The sequence below is a fragment of the Crocodylus siamensis genome, chromosome 6 (genome assembly GCF_052110815.1).
Source record: "Crocodylus siamensis isolate JL-2025a chromosome 6, ASM5211081v1, whole genome shotgun sequence".
In the NCBI taxonomy this organism is placed as follows: Eukaryota; Metazoa; Chordata; order Crocodylia; family Crocodylidae; genus Crocodylus; species Crocodylus siamensis.
In genome coordinates, this window is record NC_143400.1 from 49,597,039 (window position 1) to 49,622,218 (window position 25,180).

The following is a 25,180-nucleotide window of genomic DNA, read 5'->3' on the forward strand; positions in this document are numbered from 1 at the left end:
TTGCAATAGTTAGTCAACCTCAGCACAGGAACATAGATAAACACAAGAATTGTGTTTTTCTACATTTTTCCATGCATGTACTCTGCTCTTACTTTCTCTTCCCACTCCTAGATGCCTGCCTGCCTTTGACTCTCACTGTCCTTACACATTTCTTTGTTCCTTCTTTGTACTCTGCCCCCCAGCTCCTGCCTTCATTCCCCAGTCGCAGGCCAAGCTGGTTCTCCCCTCCTGCCCACACCCCAGGATGAGTTCCCAGAGTGCACTGCAATCTGGCTCCACTCTGTCTCGCAGGCTATAAGGGCACTGCACAGCTAGTCCCACGTTTCAGCAGACCAGCTTTGGTTTCAAATAGGTTAAACAGTTATGTGCCAAAGCCAGGAATCAGAATTGCAGCCTAGTCCTGCTACCCATTAGAAAGGGAAGGTTAATGCGGCCCAACGTCTGACATTTCCCAAACCCCCAAACTGGCGCATATCACCAGATCCCCAGATACTGGAGGGAGCAAATTCTACATACAAAAAACTAGGAGAAGAGAAATCCCAGCGCTGGCCATTTGTAGCAGCGGAGGAGTCAGTTCTCAGGATAATGGCAGATGGCGACTTCTACCTGCAGGGACAGAGCCAGGGCCACCTCCCACATGCCAGTACTTCTGTTTCTCTCATGGCAAAGCTTTACCTGGCAACTCACTCGGATCCACAGCTGCTTTCCCTCTGACCTTGCTTACGCTCTGTCCGCACATCCTGGACTGTACTGCTATGCAAGTGCATTTGGCGGGGGGATTCATCACCACTAAGCACCCTCCATGCATGAACTAGGCAGCTAGGCAAAACATTCCTGATACTGCAAGGCCTGGGAAGCCTAATTCTAAACAGACTGCAGTTAGTCTGGGATGTCCTAGACCTGGGATCTTTAACACCCTCTGAGATCCTTTTTAGCTGCAGTACAGAGTTGAGATGGAAAGAGGCACCTTCCTACTCAACACAAGTCGGACAAAGCAATATGCCTCTTCCTACCAACACATCAGCCCCTGCACCTGTATGCACATCACTTCTGCTCACTGTACAAAGACCACTAGGAGTGCATTAATACAGCAGAGCCAACAGCTGCACAGGTGAAAAAGCCTGGGGTTGGGGGGGGAAATGGCGGTGGCAGAATGGGATGCTCTGTTCACTGGTTTCCTCCACCAAAAAACCTACAGGGCTGTCAGCTGTCCCCAGAAAACCACAATAAAATAGCCCCCAAAAGGGGGGGAGAGGGGGAAAGGGAAAATGAATGAGGTTTAAGTGATTGTTTTTTTAAACAACAACAAAAAAAAAAGTACTGTAGCAACCGCCCACCACCATGAAACCTACCCAGGTCCTCAGGGTTTTTGTGGGATGGAATATGCAGGGCAAAGTATTACTTGAAACTGGAGCCTCGCACTTCTCAAATTAAAGCACAAGAGTTTCCAGGCTACTCAGTAGTTAGGGCTCCTACAGTTCCTTTTACCTACCCTTAGACACCCATATGCTTTTACCAAATTCTATCCTTTCTGCAGCACTCTGTCTGTTACGAAATTTGGAGCAAGACAAAGCAAACAGAATAAAACTACTTGAAGCATTGCTGATCCGACTGGAGAGCAGTGAGGGTCCTTTCAAAATTCTGAATTCAACCATCAATTTTCACTCCTCAAATTCAAAAATGTTCCACCACTTTGATGTACAAATTCAACAATCTCATTCACAAAAACAGGAGGGGGGATAATTTGGATCTTCAGTTTAAAACACTGAAGAGAAGGAATGTAGGTTTGCATTCCCCCAGTTAGGTGTCAGCCTCATTCTCCTGTTCTAGGCTTTATCTTTGGCCTTTGCACTTGAGATGAGTCCTGCTGGCTAAGGAATGGAAAAATCCCATAGCTCTTCCGAATCCTATTTTGATTTTGTTCTTGTGTAGTTCCAGTTCTTTGTTGTTAATCAGATCACGCCAGATCTCTACTGAGACTATGACACTATCATGGCTGGGCTGTAATCCCAAATCTCCTTCAATTGTTTTGTAAATTCAGTGTTTCCTCATTGAGGAAAATGCGTGGCTGTGTTTTAATGAAAATCTTCCTCGTGGCTTAGTACAACTCCCCACAGACCAAGCAGACTCAAATGTTTGGACATGCAGCATCTTTGGGAACCTCCTCAGTCCTAGCCCACCACGAAAGTGGTGGCAGTGGCTTAAAAAGGTGCAAACTTCTACAATGTGTTTTAAAATGAAGCTAAGAATTGTTGCTTTCTCAGCAATGATCATGATGAGCACCTGCCTACCAGACATTTAAGGCACCTGCATCTGAAATCCAGTCTTATATTTTTCACCGTAGTGCCACGTGCTCAACAGTGGGGAGGAAAAAGGCAGTTCTGTCCTACTCTGCGTTGGGTGGCAACCGTGGAATAACATTTGGAGTTTTATTTTTTGTAGGCAGAATCAACAGCTTTGAGCAGCTAGAAATTTCCCCCAGTCTGATGCTTGCAGCCATGACTGGGTCATTTGTCACATTTGACCAACTCATCTCACATCCATTCTAATGGCAGCTGTTTTAATTCTTTACTTATTTTTAATCCTCTGATTTCCTGCACTCCCCCCAACATCTCGTAGAAGCCAGAAAGGTCCATATCTGTTTAGAAGACAGTATCCATCCTGAGCAGAAGGATTCACACATTTCTCTGAATTTCTCATAACACAATGTTACAAGTATAAAGAAATATGAAGCTCTCTCATCAAACTTCTGCCTTTCAGTGGCTTTAATAGAATAATCACTAGCTGAGCTTTGCGAAATTTGAGGTGTCAAAGAACTATGCTTTAAAATGATGCCAGTGTTGAAAAGCTGCTGGGAATCATGGAAATGGAATGCGACGTAGCTTTGTAGCTACCACAGTGCTACAACACTGAAAATGGCTCTTCCAGTAACATCCTATACTGTGCATTAAAAAAAAATTCTGCTTGCATTATTCTAAATGCATGCAATCCACTTCCTGTCACTACCTACAGCTTTAGGCAAGAGAAATAAATCTATACATTGAGTTTTCATAATCATGAATCACCTAGCTGCAGTACTGACCAGCAGCTTTTACAGTCGTTATTGTGAGAATCAAGAACCATTCCCTAGGCCAATTCTACAAGATATCACTGTCGCCTGAACTACTCTGGAGGGCCTACTGCCTAAACTAGAGGCATTGTAGCCACCGTGGTGGGCAGGCTAAATAGCTGATGGGCAGGCTCAAAAGCACTACCAGCACTATCACACAGCAGTGCAGATTAGCCCACCCCTTGCATCCTGCAGAGGCACACCTGTACTGAATTCAGTGACATTAAAGATGAAAAGCCTATCTTCATCTTAGAAATGAAGTAGCCAAAGTTACAAAGCCATGTTACGAGATGCTCCCTACCTAACTTACAAGAGTATACAGTGGTCACTTACACAGTTTGTATCACCAATATCCCATGACAGCTAATTCCACTCACTAGCCATGTTTTGCGCTTCATTAATCCAAAAGGTCCAAGAGACATAACAAGTACCTTCACTTTCTCTTCATTCACTGTTCAGAGTGAATTAATCCTTTCAGATTCGCCCTTAAAATAGGTCCAAACACTTCTGCTATTAAAAAAGTTCAGATATCCACAGGGGTAGATCCAGAGGGGAAATGATGATGTGACTGACCCCCATTTTCATACCACACTAGGCCCCAGTAGCCAGTACCACAGCGGCACTATGCTGGGGTCCAACAGGTGCAGTGTCAGCACACTAGGGACTGTCGGTGGCACTGGTGATGGCTAGGACTGAGGCCTGAGCAAGTCCACAGCCCTGGCCCCATCCCGGTGCTACCAACGGCCCTGGCCCGGGCCAGCACCACAGCTGCCACCTGCCCCAGCCTAGTGCTTTTGCTGCCGGGACAGGCCACAGTGATGGTGCTGGCTGGGGCTTTTGGCAGCACCAGGATAGGGGCAGGCCCCGGACCCTTCCTGACACTGCCGACAGCCCTGGCCTGGCAGTGGGCTGGGGCCAGCAGCGGCAGTGGCGAGGGCTGGGGCTGGGCCCACTGGCAGCGCCAGGATGAGGCCGGGGCTGTAGACCTGCATGGGCCCCAGCCCCAGCCATGTGCTGCTGGTGAGCCCAGCAGGCACCACCCCCGCCGCCAGCCCCATCGCAGTGCTGCTGCCGAGCCGAGGCCATCGGCAGCGTCGGGACAAGGCTGTGGCTGGGCCATCCCAGTGCTGCCCAAGGCCCCAGCCACATGCTGCTGGCAGGCCCTGGCCGTGCAGGGGCCCAGCCCCAGCCGGCACCACCCGCTCCAGCCCTGTGCAACCCTGGCCTCAGCCCGGCGCCGCTGCTAGCCCCATCCTGGTGCTGGCAATGGCCTGGCTGCAGCCCCAGCCCCATGCTGCTGATGGGCCCTGGCCCCAGCCCTGCGCTGCCCACAGCCAGACTCCAGCCCCAGCCTCCTGTTGCCTGTGGGCCCCAACCCGGCCCCATGCTGCCGGGCGGCCCTGACCCCAGCCCCACACTGCCCACAGCCCCAGCCCCATGCTGCCAGTGGGCCCCAGCCCTAACAGGGGCACTGCTAGCACCTGCTGTCTTCCCAGAGCCAAGGGCCAGGAGACAGCAGGGGCTAATGTGGGGAGGCAGTAGCTGTTTGCAGCCTCCTGGCTGCAGCTGGTCCAGGTGCTGGGTAGCTGCTGATTGCCAGAGCCTGGGCTGGGGGGCAAGGGGCTCGAGCAGGGCATCCTGCCATGTACCCCCTGCCCTTGTTTTGTTTTTCTGACATGCCAGCACTCTAGCACCTTCCAGGATAGGCACTGTGGGTTTTTTCGGCACTCCGGCCAAAAAACGTTACCTACCCCTGGCCTAGCCCATGGCGCCTCCCGCCACTCCCTGGGTATGCAGCAGGTCTAGGGCAGCTCCACAGCTGGACTGCCTTTCTAGGCAGACCAGGTAGTGGTGGCTCCTTCCGGCTGCTGCCACTGCTGACCCCAGCCCCATGGTACAGGTACCTCCATGCACAACCCCGACTCTGGCCGGCCCCATGCGCCTGCCCAACTCATCCACCTACACTGAGCAGTGGCAGTAGTGGTGGCAGCTAGGCAGAAGCTGCTGCTCAAAGCAAGGAAAAAGCAACCCCTCCCCTTTCCCACCGCCAGGCCCTTCTTGCTGCAGCCACCCGTTCGGGCTGCCCTGCAGCTCCTCTGCACTGCCACTGCTACCCTGCTGGCTGGCCCAGAGGCAGTGGTCATGGCGGTAGAAAGGAGCCACAGGGCAGTCCAGGCATGGGCTCTGGAAAGCTGCAACAAGAAGGACCCAGCAGTGGTGAGGGGGAGGGGCTGCTTTTCCCACCATACCAAGCAGCAGTTTCTGCCCGGCCGTGGCCACTACTTAGCATGGGCAGGTGGTCTGGAACAGGAGTGGGGCAGGCCGGGGGCAGGGCTGAGCACGTGGGTTCCAGCCGATCCACTCCAGGCGGGGCAAACCTGGCGTGGGTGCAGGGTGGGTCGGGGCTGTGCACGTGGGTTCCAGCTGGTCTGCTCCGGCTGCAGCGAGTTTGGAGCAGGCACAGAGTGGGTTGGGGTCAGAGCTCTGCACGTGGGTTCCAGCTAGTCTGCTCCAGCCAAGGCAAATCCAGAGCAGGCATGGGGCGGGCTGGGGTTGGGGCTGGGGCTGTGTGCTGTTGCTGCTGGCAGGGAGGAGCTGCAGGGCACATGAGCTGTTGTGGGGGCCCACGGCAGCTCTCCAGAACTGCCTATGGGGCCCACAGGCCCAAATAATTGCCTGCCCCTGAACTATACTGTTCTCAGTGGTGGCAGATGACAGAACAAGAAGCAACAGTCTCAAGTTGCAGCAAGGGAAGCTGAAGTTGGATATTAGGAAAAACTCTCTCATGAGGAGGGTAGTAAAGACCTGGAACAAGTTACCCAGAGGGGTGGTGGTGGCATCTCCATCCTTGGAGGTTAAGGGCCAGCTAGACAAAGCCTTGACTGGGATGATCTAGTTGGAGCTGGTCCTGCTTTGAGCAGGGGGCTGGACTAGATATGACCTCCTGAGAACCCTTCCAACCCTCACTGTCTGTGATTCTATGATCTGTTCCCTTCATGCAAGTGTTTCAGAAGGACGTTCAATAGCTTCTGAAAAACAGAGAGAGATCAAAACAAACTCAAGGCAACAAAATATCAGATAGGGTTTGGCTTTTTTCCTCCCTCTAGGGATGAATAACCCCTAAACCAAGGTAGTCCTACTTGCTAGAAAGCTGGTTTGGAATCTAGTTTGGCAGGCTGCATGGCTGGGCATGTCAGGGTGTGGCCTAGGGGTGGGAGGGCTCTCAGAGCCCCCTCAGCTAACTCAGCAAAACCTCTGAAATATTAGCAGAGGAGCCTGGAGAGGACACCACAGCCTTACTGCCCCTGTGCACCCAGAGGACAGCACAGAGTGTGTCCCTCCTGACATGTAGCTAAAAGCCATTTCCAGCTGTCTTCACAGCTGTAACTCTGACATTAAAAAGGGAAGAAAGGTGTTTCGCCCTGTCAGGGCCAGAAATAAATCTGTTGTTTGAAACAAAGCAGCATAGCATTGGCCGCTGGATAAAGGGGACAGAAACAAGCCTATGTTCTTTTTGAGCAGGTAGATGGGCTGGCAGCTGCGGGCAGATGAGGAAATTTTCCAACATCAGTCAAATTTGATTCCTCATTGGTATTTCCATATAAAAGTTAATCTGCAATGCCCTACCCAAACCTGCCATGCACACATGGTCTGTACCCACCCAAAAGTATGGCACAGAGGTCAGATCCTATTCCACTTATCAGGTCCACTTAGGTGCATAAATGAGATCCTATTCTACTACCCCTGAAAAACGGTGAATGTTTAAGGCAGCTTCCTCCAGTTCCCTGCTTGTCCTGTTTTAGCCTTAAAGCTAAGAGGATGGTCGTTAGGTAGGAGCATAGAAAAGGATCCCATTTAAACACCTAGAAAGAAGAACAGGATCTGGTTCACAGCTTGTATCCCCATCCACAGAACAAGGAATAGATCTGCAGCCTGTGCACCCAATTCCAGAGCACAACTGTGGGCTTGTGACCTGCGTACCCACCCCATAGTGAGCAGTAGGCAAGGGGCCTATTTACTCTTCCCAAAGCCTGGCACGGACATCTGGCACACACATCAATCCCAAATAATGGCCTGTATGCACTCACTTACAGCATGGCATACATACATAGCCTGTACACCTACCCTAGGGAGTGGCATAAACAGATGAGTTGGTACATCCCCTCCCCGATTTGGCACATGACCTGTACACTCGCCCCCACAGTATGGCACGGGGACTTGGCACATACACTTACCAGCAGACACATGGCCTGAATCAGAGGTTGGCATCAAGACTTTTGAGAAACAAAAATAAATAAATCTCTAGACACTCCCATAGGGAAAGGCAATATGACCCAGAGTGGCGGCTGAGGCTACACATCATGAACCCCACAGTTGTCTGCTGTACAACAAGCAATGATACCATGGGCTAGCTACCAGGGCATCCTGCCCCTCACAGACCAGCCAGCCCATGAGATGAGAGAGAACGCTGCTAAAGAGCACAGCCACCTGCTCAGAAGAGCAGTCTACAGGGAATCACATGCTTGGGGGCAGGTCTCTTCTCCAAGAGGGGACAGTGGTGCACATGTGCACATTTCAGCCAGTCTGTTATTCCTAGCTGCTGTGAACAGCATTTCACCAGCCTGCGAGGCCTCAGCTGTTTTAGGTTACAGCTATCTGACACCTGTCCTGGTCACCAGGGTACACTCAAATGTACATTTGGAACTACAGGAGGAGGCCAGGAAATGGCAGCACATTATGAACACAGGTGGATCAGGAACCATTCTCCCATAGGGCAAAGCCTTTTGGAGAGCTCAGTAACGAGAAGTTTTGGATGGGACAGCATTCCCAGGGAAATTCCCCACCAGCTCCAACTAGAAATGGGGCAAAGAAAAAGCTAGTGTCCCTAGCGGAAAGATGCTTGGACTTTGCCCAAGGGAACCACAGCCACAACACTGCTTCCCAGAGTGGTGACTGTAGCCAGGCCCTGCCTAGGCAAGCTCCAGAGGAGATCTCCCCATGGAGGGGCTCCTAAAGGCAGTTCTGACCCTTGATGCCAGGAGTACCTGCAGTAGAAGAAATGCTGTCCCTTGGCACTGGGCAACAGCCTGGAGCTGTACACGGAGTGCCAGTCCTGCCGTCTTGCTCCACACCAACAAGGAGCCCCTTGGGGTTGGGCTCCAGCCAGATGTCTGGTTGCAGGGGACTGAAATTGTACGTGGTTCAGAACCAGCATCTGACCCCAAAGCACTGCCATGTATTACTTACTACCTAAAGCAGGGGCAGGCAATGTATTTTGGCCAGAGTGCCAAAAAAACACAATGTCTACCTTGGAAGATGCCAGAGTACCGACATGCTCAGAGCAGCTGTTTGCAGCCTCACGGCTGCAGCTGGCCCAAGGAGCCTGGTCTGCTTGCAGCAGGGCTTGCAGCCTCCCAGCCGACTGCTGGGAGCAGCCTGGGCTCCATGGCTAGCAGCAGCTGCTTAGAGCCGGGGCTGGCGGTGGCATGCTGAGCAAAATGGCTTTGCGTGTCATGCTCAGCACGCGTGTCGGGGGTTGCTGACCCCTGACCTAGAGGCACAAATGGCAAATAATGCCTGCTGAGGGCTTCAAAGTTCCTGTACCTTTGGGTATTAAGCTGCACTTCAAAGCATCAACCATGCTTTGCTCTCTCTTCTCCTCCATACACATCCCCCTTCCACCCCAGTCACTCCCTCCTTTGCTTCTTGATATAAAGACTGTCCAGATCCTTGCAGTTGACTAGCACGTCTAAGGCCAGGCCCCCATTTACAGGCTTTACAGCTCAGCTCCACTGGGCAAGAATGTGATTCTTTACGACACAGATAGGCTGCAAAAGTCCTAGCGGAGATTCACTTACAGCTCATTTGGCTCATTGATGTGGAATAAGCTATACTTGCAAAAATGCTTCTTTGGCCAGCATATCTGCATCTCCAACTGCTCCATATAGTTGTCTCTGCAGAACAATTCCAGAAATGTCTCAGTATAAAATCAGGCCTAGACCTTTGGGCAATCAGCAGCAGCAAAGATGGGCACCACAAATACCTGAAACATTTCTTCCTTTAAGCTTTTCCTAGACAAATCTTTGCAGTAAGTCAGAGGAGTCTTCTGTAACCCCAACTCCTCTCACATTTGTACACACGCCCAAACCACTGAAAAGTCAAGGCTAGATTGCCTCTTTCAGGGGTGGAATTTTGAACCCCATGGACCGACCCTTGAAAAGAATCTGGCCACAGGTATAATAGGTGGCACCTCATATGGAAAATCTGTGATAAAAAAAGAAGATAGATACATTTTCCACTTATAGGCCGTGTCTAACCACAACAGGGCATAACTTTGGAAAAATAAGACCTCACCCAGTTACACAGACAGCAAAACAACTCGTACTGCTGGCAAAAGGAATCATGTGAAAAGTTTTTATCTTTATTGGAGAGCAAGGAAGAGGGATCTTGGTTATTGGACAACCAAAAATGCAAAACAAAGGAGGGCTAATCTCCATACACCTGGGAAACAGCAGCTGGCTACATGTGCAGAAAGTAAAACAAATGGGGGGAAAAAAATACACACTGGCCAGTCCAAGGGCTATTCAAGGCTGCATGGAACAGAACAGCACCTTACTTTTGAGCAAAGACCACAGTGCAAGTGCAAAAATGGGGCTTGTTTACATCAGGAATAAAGCCTATCATAGCATCCCTCCTGCTGCCTTGCATTCACGTACAATTAGTACTAGGAAGTTAGTAACATTTCTTTTAAAAGCATTTCTTTTTAGAGGCATGAATGTGACTGGTACAAATTAGGGTGAAGTTTAGCAAAGAGTCCAACTAAAGAAGGGTAGGCTATAAGACTAATACTTGTACACATGGGATAGACAGACAGACAAACTGACTCTCTCTCTCTGCTCAGTACTGATTTTGCACACTCCAAACTCCCATTGAAGTTTGCATTCAAGGAATTTGATGAGCCAGCAGAGCGGGATTGGGCCCACAGATATCCCAGTACACGTTTATCAGAAAAGCTTTTTTTTTTTTTTTGCTGATAAGCTTAACAAGGAAGCATACAAGTCAGAACTCTGGCTACAAGCTGAAAAAGTGTCCATTAACTCCCATTGGAGTCTGAACCCTGTGGCTCTATAATTCCTTAAGGGAGTTTATTTCACAGCACTCAACTTCTAACTATTATCAGATTCACCCTTATAAAATGCACGGAGTGCTGCAGCTCTGAGTAGGAGGATATTAATGGCGAACACCTATGAAGTCCTTCAATTCTGCTCCCACCCTGGCTTCTTCCCTGTACCTTTTTCCAGAACCCAGATTTTCAACGTGCCAAAAAACACCACTCTGCAATACTAATAAGCAGCTGCACTCTAATCTGCTTCCACGGAAAAGTGCTGCTCTTGTGTCCCCACTGGGAGAGATAGAGGCAGCAATAAGCTGAGTGATGATAACACTCAGTGACGTCTACACTTTAAGGAAGATGTCGGGGTCTTTCTCTACATACTCCACTGGGAAAACAAGGCAAGGATCCTCTGGTGCTGTCCTGAATTCAGTACCACTTACTCACCTGAGTTTCACTGCCAAACACTGTTGTAGAACTCGGTGAGAAACTAGCTCTGAAGCGACTTGCACAGCATCATCATTCACTTGAGGCTTGGGATGTCAGTGTTACTTCCTAAGTGGCTCTCCCTCTCTGGTGGGGAGAGGAGGTTATTTGGGAAGCCTGACTTTTTTTTTTTTTTAAATTGCATCCACTTCACACTGCTCAGCACCATTTGCTCTTTGCCAGACACATGCACACCTGCCATTGAACTGACCCAGCAAACATCAGGCCTTAGATCTCTGCTCTCTGCAAAGCAATGCCGGCTCCTCCCTCTTCCTCCCCAGGCTGGTTCATTCAGTAACTGCCATGTCACAGAAGCCACATGGCACTATTTCCTTCTTGAACTGCCTAATGCTATCAAAAGCCATTCATAAAGACATTATGCTTCTACTGTGGTCAGTTGGGAGTTCACGGCTCCATAATTACCAGTTGGCTCAAGTCCGTTAATTTACGAGCTTTGTTCATGGCTCCTCCACAATTGAAATTTGGGACCCCTAATCTGCTTGGAAAAAGGTTTGCACAGACTAGCCCTGTATGGGCTCAAGAACAAGATGCTAATCCTGTCCCCAAATGCCTACAGTCTAGGGACCACACAGCCCTGGGTAAACATGTGATACATGGCTCCACAGTCCCAGCCTAGATTTTCGACTGGACAGTGCATACAGCAGGGTCCACTCCACAGCCATGTATGCTAGCTAACTTGAAAGCCTGATGGGGAGGGCAGTGCCATGACCCTGCTTCCCTCTCATTCCACCTGTGCCTGTGCTTGATGAAGCCCTTTGCACCAGCCCAGAATTAATCCTGGCTCTGAAGGACTCCCCAGGTGACACCGAGCCAACACAATGGCTCCAGACCAGCCACCCACCCCTCCCCGCAGCAAGGGCTCAGGCCAGAACCAGGCAAGCCCCAAAGCAGGTCCTTTGTGACTTGGCTGAGCACAGCTCAGGTGGGGGGAATGGGCAGAAGCCAGATGGTGGTGGGATCCCTAAAGGAACTGAAAGGAGGAATGATCAAGAAGGTACCTATACAGGGCAGCTTCAGGGAGAGGCCAGGGGAGGAATAGGATGGTACCTGGGAACCAGGTAGAGACAAGGACAAGACTTCTTAAGGAAGAAGAGCACATCCCCCCTCCCCCCTCATGTAAGGAGAGTAAACAGAAGAGATGACAAACCAGCAGAAAAAGGAGTGAGGGCTGCCTGGGACACCAGGCTAGAGACCAAGTCAGAAACTAGCAAAGAGGAGGCAGCAGGAAGTGGCTGTCACCAGGTCAGCTCCCTTCTCTGCAGGACCCCAGCAGGACCAGGGACAAAGCAGAGGAAGTAGCTTTAAGGAGAAAAGCAAGGGAAGTGGGTGAGAGGGCTGGGGCTCCATGGCAGGGCTCCCAGGGGGCAGGTAGAAAGGAGAACCAGCTGACAAGGAGAGCAGCTGGCAGGGATCCTGCAGGTTTCTCCAGTCTGCCCAGCCCTGGGAACAGAAGCAGAGGAGGCAGCTGGGGGCACAAAGGGAAGAAGGCAGCTGAGAGAAGACAGTGAGGTTGTGATGGCAGAACAGAGAGGGCCACAGACACGGGGCAGACTCCAGGGAAGGGGCAAAGAGCAATAGCTAAAGGTATGAAGGGCCAGCTGGAAGGACAGGGAGTGGCCTGCACAGTGAGCTGAGCTGAAGCTAGGGCTCTGATGACCCTCCTCAGGAGAGGCTGGCAAAGCCAGCTGGGGCTGACAGGCAGCATGGTTGGGTGAGAGGTGTCAAGGAAGGTCTTACAGAAAGCAAGGAAGGCAGAGAGAAGCACAGCTCTGAGCTTGCACCCGCACCACAGCTGATCTGTTCACAGCAGAAGGAAATAGCAGAAGGGAGGTGCCAGCCATGCCATGATCTGCAGAAGGGGGCTGCTACCCTCACAGCACAAATCCAGACACAGCCAGAGTTCCTGGAGCCAGACTCTTCCTTCCCATTTCACTGCTGAGCCAGGCAGCCAGCAGCATCTCCCCTTTTGCCTGCTGCTCCACGCTGCCTTGCGAGAGCCACCACTGGGGAGCATTCATGCCGCATGGCACCATTCCCTTCATAATGTCTTAACCTGGGCTGCAGCAGTTCCCACAGCAATGCCAGGCAACACTGGGCAGGGGAGAAAGGGGCAAGATGCACAGCACATCCTCAGCATCCAGCACCTTTCATTTCAGCATTAAATTGCTACTGTTGCCATCCTCCGCCTTTCTGTCCCCTGCATTTCAGCTGGGGAAGTAGGCGAGCCAGCTATACCCAACAGGTCCCTGAATCTGAACCTGAAACTCCACAGAGGCATTTCTCCTATATCCAAATTTTTTGCACATGTCACTTCTACACTGAAGTCCTGAGCTATGAAACTAGCTCTCTGGGCAGCCCACCCTAACATCCAAGTGACAGCAACTGTGCATTCCCATTACTGTATGCAGCCTGCACCGTGGTAACGCCAACCAAAGCTGATGCCCACTTCGGCCAATGCACTACAAGGGAAACTCCCTGCCCCAGAGAGCTTGCAGTCTGAATGGACCAAACAGAAATGACTGGGGGTAGAGAACACGTTACTGCTATCCTTGATTTGAGAGAAGTTCCTATCGATGAGCTATATATAAATAGAGCTGAATATAAGAGAATGACATCACCGCCCAGAGTTATAACATACCAGACAGATTCCTTCTGGAAGGAGTCAAGTTCCTCCAAATTATAGATGCCATCATTTTGCTGGGTTGGGAAGGGATATCGGAGTTATACATTAGTCCTGAACGTTACCAAATAAAGGGGATTTAAATGTTTTCTCCCCTCTCCAGCCCTCTGCAAAAGAATGTCCATCCTAGATGTACAGCGAACCCTATTTCATGCAGCCAGCTAAGAAACCGGTAAAAGAAAGTCACTTTGAAGCAATGGCTGCTAACAAAATTACAGTGTAGGGCTACAGGGGGTTCTGTATAGCAGCTACCTAGGACAGGACCAAAGGCAGTTTTGAGGAAGAAAAGTGTCCTTGTGGCTCTCCAATCTCTGTTGTAAATCCAGGTTACTGCCCATATAAAATTTCCAGCATCCCTGTGCTTAATTGCCTTGATTAAGTTAATTAACTTCATACAATGGCTTTTCTTAATTTAGGCTTGGCATTTACCACAGCTTCTTGCAACAAACTATCCGATGCAATCTGAGCCCTCTCCAGTTTGGTCACATCTTCAGAACTTTATAAAAAGAAGGGATTTCTGAAGGCAATAAAGGTGGGGCCATCAAAGGCAGCACAATTTCAACTTCCTTTCCTCCAGATTCTACTGCAAAATTTACAACTCAGCAGTAAAATAGAGGAGGAAAAGGGGGAACAAAGTCAAGAACAAAGCAAACTGGAAGGAAGAAAACCTACTGCCATGACAAGCAGTGTACTTTGCTGAGCAACTTTTGGGGCAGGAGAAACATAGCCATGGCTTTTTCCTCAGTTCTTAGGAAAGTGTAGTTCCTAAGAAGCAGTGAAAGATTCTTCTTCAGGTAAGGCATTTAGAGAAGAAGATCTTTCACTGCTTCTTAGGAACTACACTTTTTTCTTCCTGTTCCCATCTCATAACCTACCTGATTGTAACAGGTTAACTCACCTATCCGCAAACGTAAACTTTCACTGTAAGGAGGGCAGAGGAGATATGCACACAACAGATAAAGCTGAGAGATTCACACATCTGTTTCTGACAGCATTCCCCAAGGGTTTCCCTTTTTGTCTTAACCCAGCAGGGGGAAAACTATGTTTTTAAAAATAAACTGCAGATTCAGGGGCTCATCAGTTCTGAAACATTTTTCTGTTCATTGGATAGATTTGTGGGGGGGGGGAATAGGTGTTGGAGGTTTTTCTAGCAAGCTAACAAATGTAAACATGGGCGTTTGGCATGCAAATCTATCCCCCCACCCTCAATAAATATAACACTTATAGAGAAAGTTCCACACCACATCTATATAGAATGACAATGGGTCAAGCAAATTAATACCACACTAGAAATTTAAAAACACTTCTTCAGTAGCAGGTGAAAGATTTTTTTTTAAAAAGATAAAAACTCCTTATCCTGGGAGCTAAAACAGAAGGACAAAAAGTAATGTCAAATGAACTAGGGTTTGGAAATGAAGAAAACAACTTGAAAAAGGCACTACATTTCACCAGTTAAAAATGGACAAGACTAAAATCGTATGTGATGAAATAACACTGAGTGGAGGCAAGGTCTGTGAAAAAAAATTAAGCAGCAGCATTCAAGCTTTTTATTCCTCCATTTGAGAATCTCATGTGATAATTCCTGCAGTTTCTTCCCACAGTACCATACATAAAAAATTGCAACTATTCTCTCTCCCTGTTAACAATATGTGGAAAACCAGAATGAAGTTCATGATCAAAAAAGAAAAAATAAGACCTTAAAAATAATGCTGAAAGAACACTGCAATTTGGCTGCCTAAAATAGAACACATACATGCCACCAAATGAAAATTACAAGTTTGCTAGCAACCAGGGAAATTGTAAAGTAAAAGATTTTTTTAAAATATTTTAATGATAGTAAACTTGGGGGAGGGAAATGCATATTTTCAGCACGACAAAGGTGTTAGCTAGTTTGTTTGCCTAAAATAATAATACTTAGCATATGCAGCAATTCACATCTGCAAAACATGGGGCAAATACCCACTAATTAAATTTCACTACAACCCTGCATGGTAGCCACACACGTGCTGCCCTGTTCTTTAATAGCTGAATAACTTGAGTTTAATTGCGCCCAAATTGAGCCCTGCGCAAAAAAGCAAATAAAATTCAAATAATTTTCTTTATACCATCAGACACGCTGCAATGAGGTCCAATTCCCACAGTCTCTGTAAGATCCTCTTCCAGCCCATGTCAATACTCTTTCTCTCTTGTAACAATTCTGGTTAAGTTTTGTATCACAGAATGCTCAGGGTCTGTCCCGCTCATTTCTAGAATTCCAGCGGTGGAGCTGACATTTAAATCTTTGATTAACATTTGAAAAATGTTGCTTGAATGGGCTTTGAAAAAGTAACACATTCACGGATCAGCCAAGTCAGGTTTTTCTTTCATTGTATCCCACACAAGATCACTTTTTGTGTGTGGAGAGGACAGCGCAGAGGAAGAGGAAGGAGGGAGAAACCAAACATGTAAGAGGTCTGTCAGTCTCTCCTGACTGGACTTCCCTTCTCTTGATGAGGGCTGAACTTCCTTGGCTAAAACAGTAACATGATTTACATGTAAGATGATCCTTTATGTCACAATTCTGCATGTCAAGGACAAACTGAACCAAACAACTGGATGGTCATTATATTAGCCTATTGGCAGCCCACTCTTCTTTGTGTCATGTCCTTCTGCCCCTTGGTATGCCACAACCGAAGCATTTAACAAGCCCTGCTGTCCCAAGACTCTGCCTATCTTCCACCCTAAGAGTCCTGCCTATTTTTTAAAAGAATATTGCTTTACTTCAAACAGCTACCATGAAAATGAATCATGGAAACTGCACACAAAGCTGAGACCATCGCCTCTAACCATTTTGGGCAAGTGCTCTCACAGTTGTGAACAGTCGTTTTTTCAGACTGGAATGGTGATTCACATTTAAGCATCATATAGTTAGAAAAAGTTTCGATGGGGAAAATCACTTCCAAAATGCACAGCTTCCCCCCTTTAGGCAAAAACACAGAGATCTGTACAATTTCCCTCGGTAACTAGAGCAAATGGCCAGATTTTTTTTTTATTTTTTTTTTAACTTTCGTGCAATTTTCTATCAGAATTGATCTACATACACCATGTTAATGTTCCTTTTCCTGTTAAAAACAACAACAAATTATTTAACGAGGGCTTCAAATATTGCAGAGACACGTTAACTTTCGCCCTTGCATTCTCTAATATGATATTTAAAAAGCAGGTAAGATCTGAGGAGAATTCCTTTTGAAACCTGAGAAATATCATTATTCCTCAAGCCATCCTAAGATTAGATCCACAAGTGAAATTTTGGCAGGTATTCTTTGCCTCTATCTCTTACTGGCTCTATATCCACAGAAAACAATAAAAGGGGATGCCCAGAACATGCTATGTGCATGGGAGGATTTTTAAAACTTAAAAAATTTCACTAAAAGTCCCTGCCTTTTTTTTTCTTTTTTTTAAATAAACCTGGAAAGTTATTGTACATTTTTTAAAATGAAAATGACATTGGGCAGACTTGATTTTAAAAACGAGATGGGTATGCATTAGACATTTGCTTTTTTTTTTTTTTTTTTTAAAGTAAATCAGAAGAGGCATCCACCACCACAGTTTGCTATTAAATAGCACAAATAAAATATTTTTAAATGGTTTAAATGTTTAAATGTTTTAGAAATTTGGTATTAAATTAGAATTCAAGATTCTTCTCATTCTCTTGCTCAGTCCATTGTTCTACATGTTCCTGTTGGCTCTTGTTTTTCACACTTAAAAATAATGTAGAAGCTTAAAACAAAAGAGCAATAAAGCAACTAGGAATTAAAAGCATTGTGGGAACACTAAATTGAATTACTTGCTATATTATTACTCTTTACCAAATTGATCTGTTTTATTCCTGCCAAATACACACTACATTAGATTTAGCATTGTAGTGATTTTTTTGATTTTTTTTAGTATTTCACAAAAATGCATAATTGTTTAATATTTATTAATATTAATCAGGTATTCAGTGATTTTAATTAATAATCACAGTTTCAATCTATAACAAATCTGCTTTAAAAGCACAGTTGCAACATTTCTTTTAAATGTTACATTTCCAATTCAGCAGATTCTTGAAACAGGCTGATAACATCCTATTTTAACCAAATAATGTATTCTTTGTTTCTAATGGATTTAAAATTGATGTTACAAAAAAGTGGGTTTTTTAAAACTGACTTTGCCTATACACAATGTTGTACATACAAACAAATACAATTGGGATACTGTTTTCTTTAACATTCCTATAGGAGACAAAAATCATTTGCATGAGAGAGAACACAATTACTGGGCTTTAACTCATGAAAGCCAAAGTCATAGACTTTCCTGCAGTGCTTCATGATATTCCCCCCCCACCAGCTCACTCACCTCCAACAGGTCTGTGTTACCACGTGAAGGTGTGCAGAAATCAATTTGCAGAGCTGCATCTAACCGTTTTACACTATTTTTAAGCTATGTAAACACCTTTGGATTGTCAATGGATGTCAATTTAATTTGTATTTTTTGGGGGGTGGGAAATAAATAAAAGTAAAACAGTTCCTGAAGACACTCAAGAAAATTCTATTAACTAAACCTAGCAGTGCAAATTAATCTTACTGTCTGCACATCCAGAGAGATTTCAGACGCATTTTAACAGACATCTTATCATGTTTCCCTTCCTCAATTAAATCCAACACAAAACCATTCAAATGCTGCACTCCCAGTCCAAACATGTCACAGCATAAAGTGTGTCAACCAAAACCAATAAAGCATAAAACAAACCTGGACCCAAAACATTTTAGAATATTTTATATAAACTCAGCTTGGATCAAATCTAGGGATCAGGAGAGGTGCCCCCTGGGCGTATTCACTACATTACAGTCACATGATATTAAAACGGTAGGAGAGTAACATCATCTATATAACATGGAAAGTCCTCAAATGCTGCACACCTAATTAAAAACAATCCCCCTCCAAAGTCAAGGGGAATTTTGCCTGAATCCTGCGAGCACAGGGCAAGGGCAGCAAAATTTGGGCAACTCTTAAAAGCTACGTGGGAGATTTGCCTTGATATAGAAATTCCATAAACACTAGAATACTTCAAGGGGCATCTATAGAAAAACCAAAAGGCACAACTGTGAGAGCCCATGTTCCAAGTCAAAATAACGTAATAAAAAACAGGATGAAAAGTCCAACCTTATTGATACACCACTAGACTGACAAAGTACATAAAACACAGCCCAACTATATTTTTAGAGAGGGGGGTGGGGAAAGACAGGATTCAAATCGGATTTCAACAATTAAAAGAAATCAAGATTCCAAACTGAAGTTGAGAACTTGGACGCAGCTGAAAGGAGAGTAAAATTAAAGGGCTGGGGAGGGGAGCAACAGAAATACAAACATTTTTCTCTGGACTGTGCAGTGATTTTTTCCCCCCCATAGGTAATATTAGGACCTCCCCTCCCTCACCACCCCCTCTTCCCTCCCACAGTTACTAAGGCTGCAGTAAGGATGAAATCACAGTTCACATCTTTTTTCTTAATGCAACATGAAGTAACAGACGTGGAAACTAAGCCTTCCCCAGAGACCTGTGCTTCTAACTCACAGGGATCTAACTCTGTCATTCTAACAAAAGTCCTAAAAGTGCAAGAACACCAAGAAAAAGTTACTGAAGAGATTTAGTTGCTTTGAAACACTATGTATGGCTTTTTTCCCCGCTTTTGGGGGGTTTTGTTTTGTTGTTTTAGGTAGAACTGTGCATGCTCATTGTAGAAGAAACCCTAACACTCACATCCTTCACATATGTGCATTAGGAGCTATGTCATACATGCTGCCAAACATTAACCATTTCTCAGGAGCTTTGACTGTACACGTTTACTTCCCATGCATTTTGAAACTACTACTTGAAAATCCACCACTCTGAAAACCTCTAGTATGAGACTGAAATAGCAGCAGCACTAAGTTAACACATTTGAGAGTCCTGTATGCAGTCTGTATACTTAGCCTGCATTTCCACTGAATCACAAAACATGGACATTTTACGCAGACACGTGCTCAAACAAATATTGCAGCTTTAGAATAAATTCTAGGCTTCTCCCCCCACACACTTAATTTAAAAATATAAATAAATTACACATCCTACATATCCTGAGATTCAATCTTCTAAACACCTAGTAAAAAGGTTCAAGTCAAGGATCCTTCAAATGACCAAAGTAATTGTAAATACGTGAAAAGGAAGGGGAGACCTCCTGTTGGTAAAAGCAAAACCCTGCGTTCTGTTTTGCAACGCTTCTGTACAAAGCTCACATCAAACGCGAACGACACATCCCAAGCCTTGGAACTACTGCAGTATCTATCAGGCAACAAAGGTATTTTCAAGGCGAAACTGGTGTTGAAGTTTTCATCTTCCTGCCTATTGCTGAGGAGATTCAGAGCAGGAAAAGACCCAGTAAGACTGCACATTCAGAACTGCCCTGCCATATTTGATCCCATCACTCTTTAAGGGTTGTGACGTCAGTCTCTTGTGGCACTTTCTTTGAATTCAATGCATGGGATGAGAAGAGGATTTCTCCCCTGCTCAAAAAGTTTCACCAACATGGGACACAGTCCTACTTTAACAGACCAGAACTCGCTCACTCTCTCGCAGAAAAGAAAAAAGAAAGAAAAAAGAAAAACTCTCCAGTCAAAATGGTACACACGACTTTCTCCCTCCCAAACGCAGCGTAAATATGATTACCATCCCTGCAAGAGATAGCCCAAGCCAGGCCTTCCAGGGGTGGGGGGGGAAATAAATTAAAAAAAACAAAACAAAAAAGACCACAAGCACTCCTGCTGGAACCATTTGAATTGCTAGACCCCTGTATCTGCTACATTGCCCGCAGCTGTATTTCTGAAGATTAAAAACTGCCTGCCCTACATTAGCAGCAAACCTTGTCAGTTTACAGAAGTTTGTGCTAAACAGCTGCCCCAGTAGAACAATAACAGTTGCTTCTATTGCCAGCATTAGAACAACGTCTAAAATCAAATCCGAGTTGGGAGGATCAAGGGCTTCGCCTTAATTTCCTCCCAACCCGAATGACCACCAAAAAAAAAAAAAGCCCCCAAAAAAAACAAACCACCAAACAAAACAAAAAAAACAAAAACAAAAAAAAAAGGCTTTTATGAACGCGTCACATCTCAAATCAGGAGAGCCACCAAGGGGAGACATGTCACTGCCCGCAGCCGGAATAAAAATGAAGGCAAAGACAATGCAACCCGGGGGTTAGCGGCAGCTTCACCTGCGCGCACACAGAGCGCTCCATCTAGGCTGCACCGCATTCGGTGCCACCCTGGGGTGGTCCCGCTCCCGCACCCCACCCTGGCGCCTCCACCGGTCCAGCCTCTCGGGAGCCTCGGGCCAGGCCGCCGTGGCCCCGCAACCTGGCTTGGAGCGGCTGGGGCTCTCCAGGGCCGAGCCAAGGTGCTGTGGCCCCCGGCGCCTGGCGGGCAGGCCGGCATGGAGGACGCAGCCCGCATCACGCCGCCCGCCAGCGGTGCTCAGCCATGGCAGAGCCCGAAAAACAACAACTCCCCCCCCCACGCCACCACCACCGCACAGCGCCGGGCTGGGGGGGTTTCAGCGGGCAGGGTCAGGAAGGAGCCGTGGGGCCAGGCTGGCGCTGCCAGGGCGCGCTTCGGGCGCGGGGGTGGGGGGGCTGCTAGAGACTTTTCCAAGTCGGTAAACAAGTCCCAGCGGCTGGACAGCCCGAGCCGGGCGCCGCTGTGCCTCGGGTGGCCCATAATGAAAGTAAAAACGCAGCTGTCCCCAGCCCCGCCGGTGCCCCCGGGGCAGGACAGGGGCAGGGGCAGGGGCAGGAGCCGCGGGGGAGGGCGCGGGCTTTACCTCAGCTTCTTGGGGACGGAGTAGTCCACCTCCATGACTTTGCCATGCAGCTCCACTTTACCTGCAACACACAAGCGGGCGCTCAGCACCTCCCGCAGCCGGGGCCGAGCGGGGATGCCGGGGGGCTCCTGGCGCGGCCCCTCCCGCGGGCCGGGGGCGCGGGCGCGGGCGCGGGGGCGGCGGGCGGCAGGAGGAGGAGGAGGGCGGCAGGGAGGCTCCCCCACGCGCGCCGCGGCGCTGGCCTGGCGCGGCCCCCCCCGGCCCCGCTCGGCCGCGGCTTGCTCGGCGCCCCGGGCGAGCCGGGCCAGGGCACCTCGTAGACAGGCGGCCGGGCGCGGGGGGCGGCGCGGGGTCCGGCCGGGGGGGCGGCGCGGGGCCCCGGCGCCTCGCAATAAAATCGGAGAAAAAAATCGGGGAAAAATGCAGCGCGGTGCACGGCGCGGCGGCGGCGGCACATGCCCGGCCCCGCGCGGCGGCCCGCCCGCCCGGCCCCGCGCTCACCGGACAGCGCGTCGATGGCGCGGATGGCCCAGTTCTGGTCCGGGTAGTCCACGAAGGCGTAGCCGGACTTGAGCAGCACCGGGCCGGCCAGCGGCAGCTCGCGCTCCCCGAAGAGCCGCTCCAGGTCGGCGGCGGTGGCGGCGGCGCTCAGGTTGCCGATGTACAGCTTGTTCATGCTCCGGCGCTGCATGGGGGCCGCGCACCGCCGCGGAGCCCCGCGCACCCCGCACCGCCGCCTGCAACCGCGCCGGGCAGCGGGCGGGCGGGGCCCAGCAGCGCCGCCTCCTCCCGCGCCGCCGGGAAGAGCCGGGCGTGGCCGCGGGGCTCCGCCCGCCCCGGCCCCGGCCCCGGCCCCGGCCCGGAGCCACCTGGGGTCGGCGGCAGGGAGCCGGGCCGGGCTGCGCAAGAGGAGCCCGAGACGGGGAGCGCCGAGGACGCAGCTGGGGGGCGCCGGGGGCGCCGGAACGAAGAGCGACCGGCTCAAGCGGCAGCAAGCGGAGCCGGGCTCCGAGATGAGGGTGAACTTTCCGATGGGTGGGGAAGCGCCGGACCAGGCTGCCCCGAGCGATGGGGGAGACGCCAGCCCTGGAGGCTTTGAAGACCCGGCCAGACAAAGCTTTGACTGGGATGAGGTCCTCGGGGCTGCTCCTGCTTGGACTCGCTGTGACCTCCCCTCCAGCCCTATGACTGCCCTGTCCCGCTCCACTCCTGTCTCCGGGCTCGTTGGAGGGCGCTCACCTCCGGCTGGGGGGAGGGCGGCTGTGCCCTTAGGCAGCCCCTGACCTCCACCCCCAGCCCTGGTTTCTTCTCAGGTCCCCTGAAGAAGAAACCACTTGACGTGCACTTGGTGGCCCCGGCTTTCAGCCCCCGCTCCGCACGTGCACCACGTAGGCCTGCACCACTGGGGTCTTGTGGAGTTTGGTTCTGGGAGAGAAAACGCCCCTGCTTTTTCTGTCCTCCACCAAGCGAGTGGACGCTCACAGCCCGCATTTTTGAAGGGGTGCCTCGAGTCCAAGGAGGGAGCCTCGGGTCTCCGAAAGTTGAGGATCCCGCCCTCTGTACATTCGGGGCTCATTCCTGTTTTTGAGTACTCACTTAGGAGCAGAACCAAACCGTCCCTGAGGAGCAGCTCTGGAGAAGTGGCAGGCGCGAGAGCCCAGCTCCACAAGTGGCAGCCATATAGGTTTCTTTGAGGAACATGACAAAGGGACACCAGTGGCTCATTCTGCCAAGCTCCTGCCCACCTGAATATCTGAAGAACAGTAACGTACATTCGCTGTGTTTAAGAGCTCAGTGGCGGGTGGCTGTGCTATCTACCAGATTTGTAGTCTGAATCCAGACTGGACCGTTATGAACATCTACCCTGACTGTCTTCATGACACCAGGCAGAGAATGTCACCTAGTGCCTCCTGCGCCAGGTCCATCATCGCTGGATGAACTAAAATATATCCTCTAGAAAGACATCTGGCCATGACTTAGATTCATTATCTGCACCATTAAAAAGAAATTCTCATCTGAATTGGTCTACGTTGACTTTCAGGCACTGGATCCTGTTATACCCTTATGTACTGGCTTAAAGAGGCCTCTTTAGCAGCTGGGCGATTGCCATACTGAGGACTAAGAGAAAAAAAAAGTGTAATTCTTACGTCATCTGCTTTTTCTTAAAGAAAAATATTCAAGGATGGTCTCACTGAGGTCTAGAAGTGTGTTCATTCTCTGTAGGTTTTTGGGCTTGACCCAAAGCCCATGGGAGCAAATGGAAAGATTCCCTTAGACTTGGACAGGCTTGCGATTTGGCCTTGTGTGCCGATAAAGAAGTTTCTTCCAGCAAAGGTCCACTGGATGGCAGGAAGAAGAATGCTTTCCCAGAGCTACCATGCATGATGCAGTGGTCCCTCCTTTCTCACGCAGCCCATGTCCCAGCATCATATCAGAGGGAGAATTCTGCCCTGTTTGGATGTCTTGAATGAGCTGTTGAAAGCAAGGGTTCTTCCTTAGTTGATTTCAGGAAAGACTCGGATGAGCTTTCACCAGAAGAATTCATAAAAGGGCACTATCATAACTTCCCAAGCAAGATCCTCCCAAGCAAATCCTTCTCTAACCTATTACTAAAACTGCACAGGCAACTCAACTCATGCAACCACCAAGCTTAGCATGGTTTAAGCAGGGGGACAGCAGTGACTAATGTCCTGCTGCTGCAAAGGTTATTAAAATATGTTTGAGAGATCGCAGAAAGAGGGCCATGCCCCCACTGCAGAGGAAAGAAACCCCCACACACACACACCCTGGCAAGTCCACATCAGTCCAAACAGGGGGTAAAATTCCTTCCTGACCCTGAAAGGAAAGGCAAGACCCTCTAGCCAGGAACCTCTGGGTTTTAGTCCCAGCAGAAGCATTGACACAGCCCCGTCAAAATCCTCAGCCTTGGCTGCAGCCAAGACCCTGCTTCTGAGAAAAGTGAAATAAAACCCTGACGTGCAATAACAGAAGGGGAAAAAAATTCTTTCCGCACCCCAGACGGTAACCAGTAAAGCCCAGAAGCCTAAGAAATCCCCATAGTAGAATATAGGTATTGATATGCCTAGATTACACCCGACCAATATTATCCAAACTCTTGTTGGGAGCTGCTGCAGCTCTAAGTGGCCTATCGTATCTCTGACAGATGCATCACCGATATATCCCCTTTATCTTGGACCCATTTTACACTGAACACAGCATTGGAAAGTTCACTGGAGCTTTGGTGAAACTAGCCCTCAAGCAGCTGATGTGAAGTGGCTCCTCCAGAAACGCAACCTTAACCATTGCAAGGATTTCCCACTTTAGAGAAACACTACACAAGCAAAGAATGACCCATTTTTTTGAGTAACTCAAGTGACTAGATAATCCCTCCAAGGCCCTTTGCTTCTGGTTTTTTACTTAGTGGAAAGATTGTTGTATCTTGACTCCTCTCAACACACTATGTATGGCAAGACTAGTCTACTTATTAAAATGCAAAGAAATGTGTCAAAAGTAATTTTGAATGAAATTGTTTCATTGGAATATTGAATAATTGATAATGCAATATCTGAATGCCCTCTTTGTTGCATGTATAACAGATGCATTAATTTACTGTAACAATAATATCTCATTGTGTTTTAAAAAATAGCTGTAATTGAAAGCAGTGTCTTCTTTTCCAGTGAGACACTATCTATAATTTGGACGGACTAACAGATGAGAGATTCATTCTTTATTTCAGCAAGTGAAACCATTTCCATGAGAAAGATGCAGAGGAGGTTCTTGGAGTGAATAACGTTCAACTTGTTTTAGTATTAGGCTATGAGCTACACCTCAGTATGCTTTGGTAAATGGATGCATCCGTCATATGAAAGTCATCACTTTCCCTACAATTTCTCCCTGTCCCCA

The 25,180-nt window shown here is 48.5% G+C and overlaps 1 protein-coding gene across 4 annotated transcripts in view; it reads right to left on the reverse strand.

Annotated features, from left to right (window-relative positions):
* Positions 1-22,573, reverse strand: part of IGF2BP2 (insulin like growth factor 2 mRNA binding protein 2) — a 117,080-nt gene extending 94,507 nt beyond the window's left edge. For all 4 annotated transcript variants that reach the window (XM_090055893.1, XM_090055891.1, XM_090055892.1 and 1 more), the window contains exons 1-2: positions 21,779-22,573; positions 21,278-21,338 (exon numbers count right to left, since the gene is read on the reverse strand). In XM_090055893.1, coding sequence (XP_089912019.1) covers positions 21,278-21,338; positions 21,779-21,968 — 251 coding nt within the window. In that variant the 5' untranslated portion in view covers positions 21,969-22,573. The remainder of the gene's footprint in view (positions 1-21,277; positions 21,339-21,778) is intronic.
* Between the last annotated feature and the right edge of the window lie 2,607 nt (positions 22,574-25,180).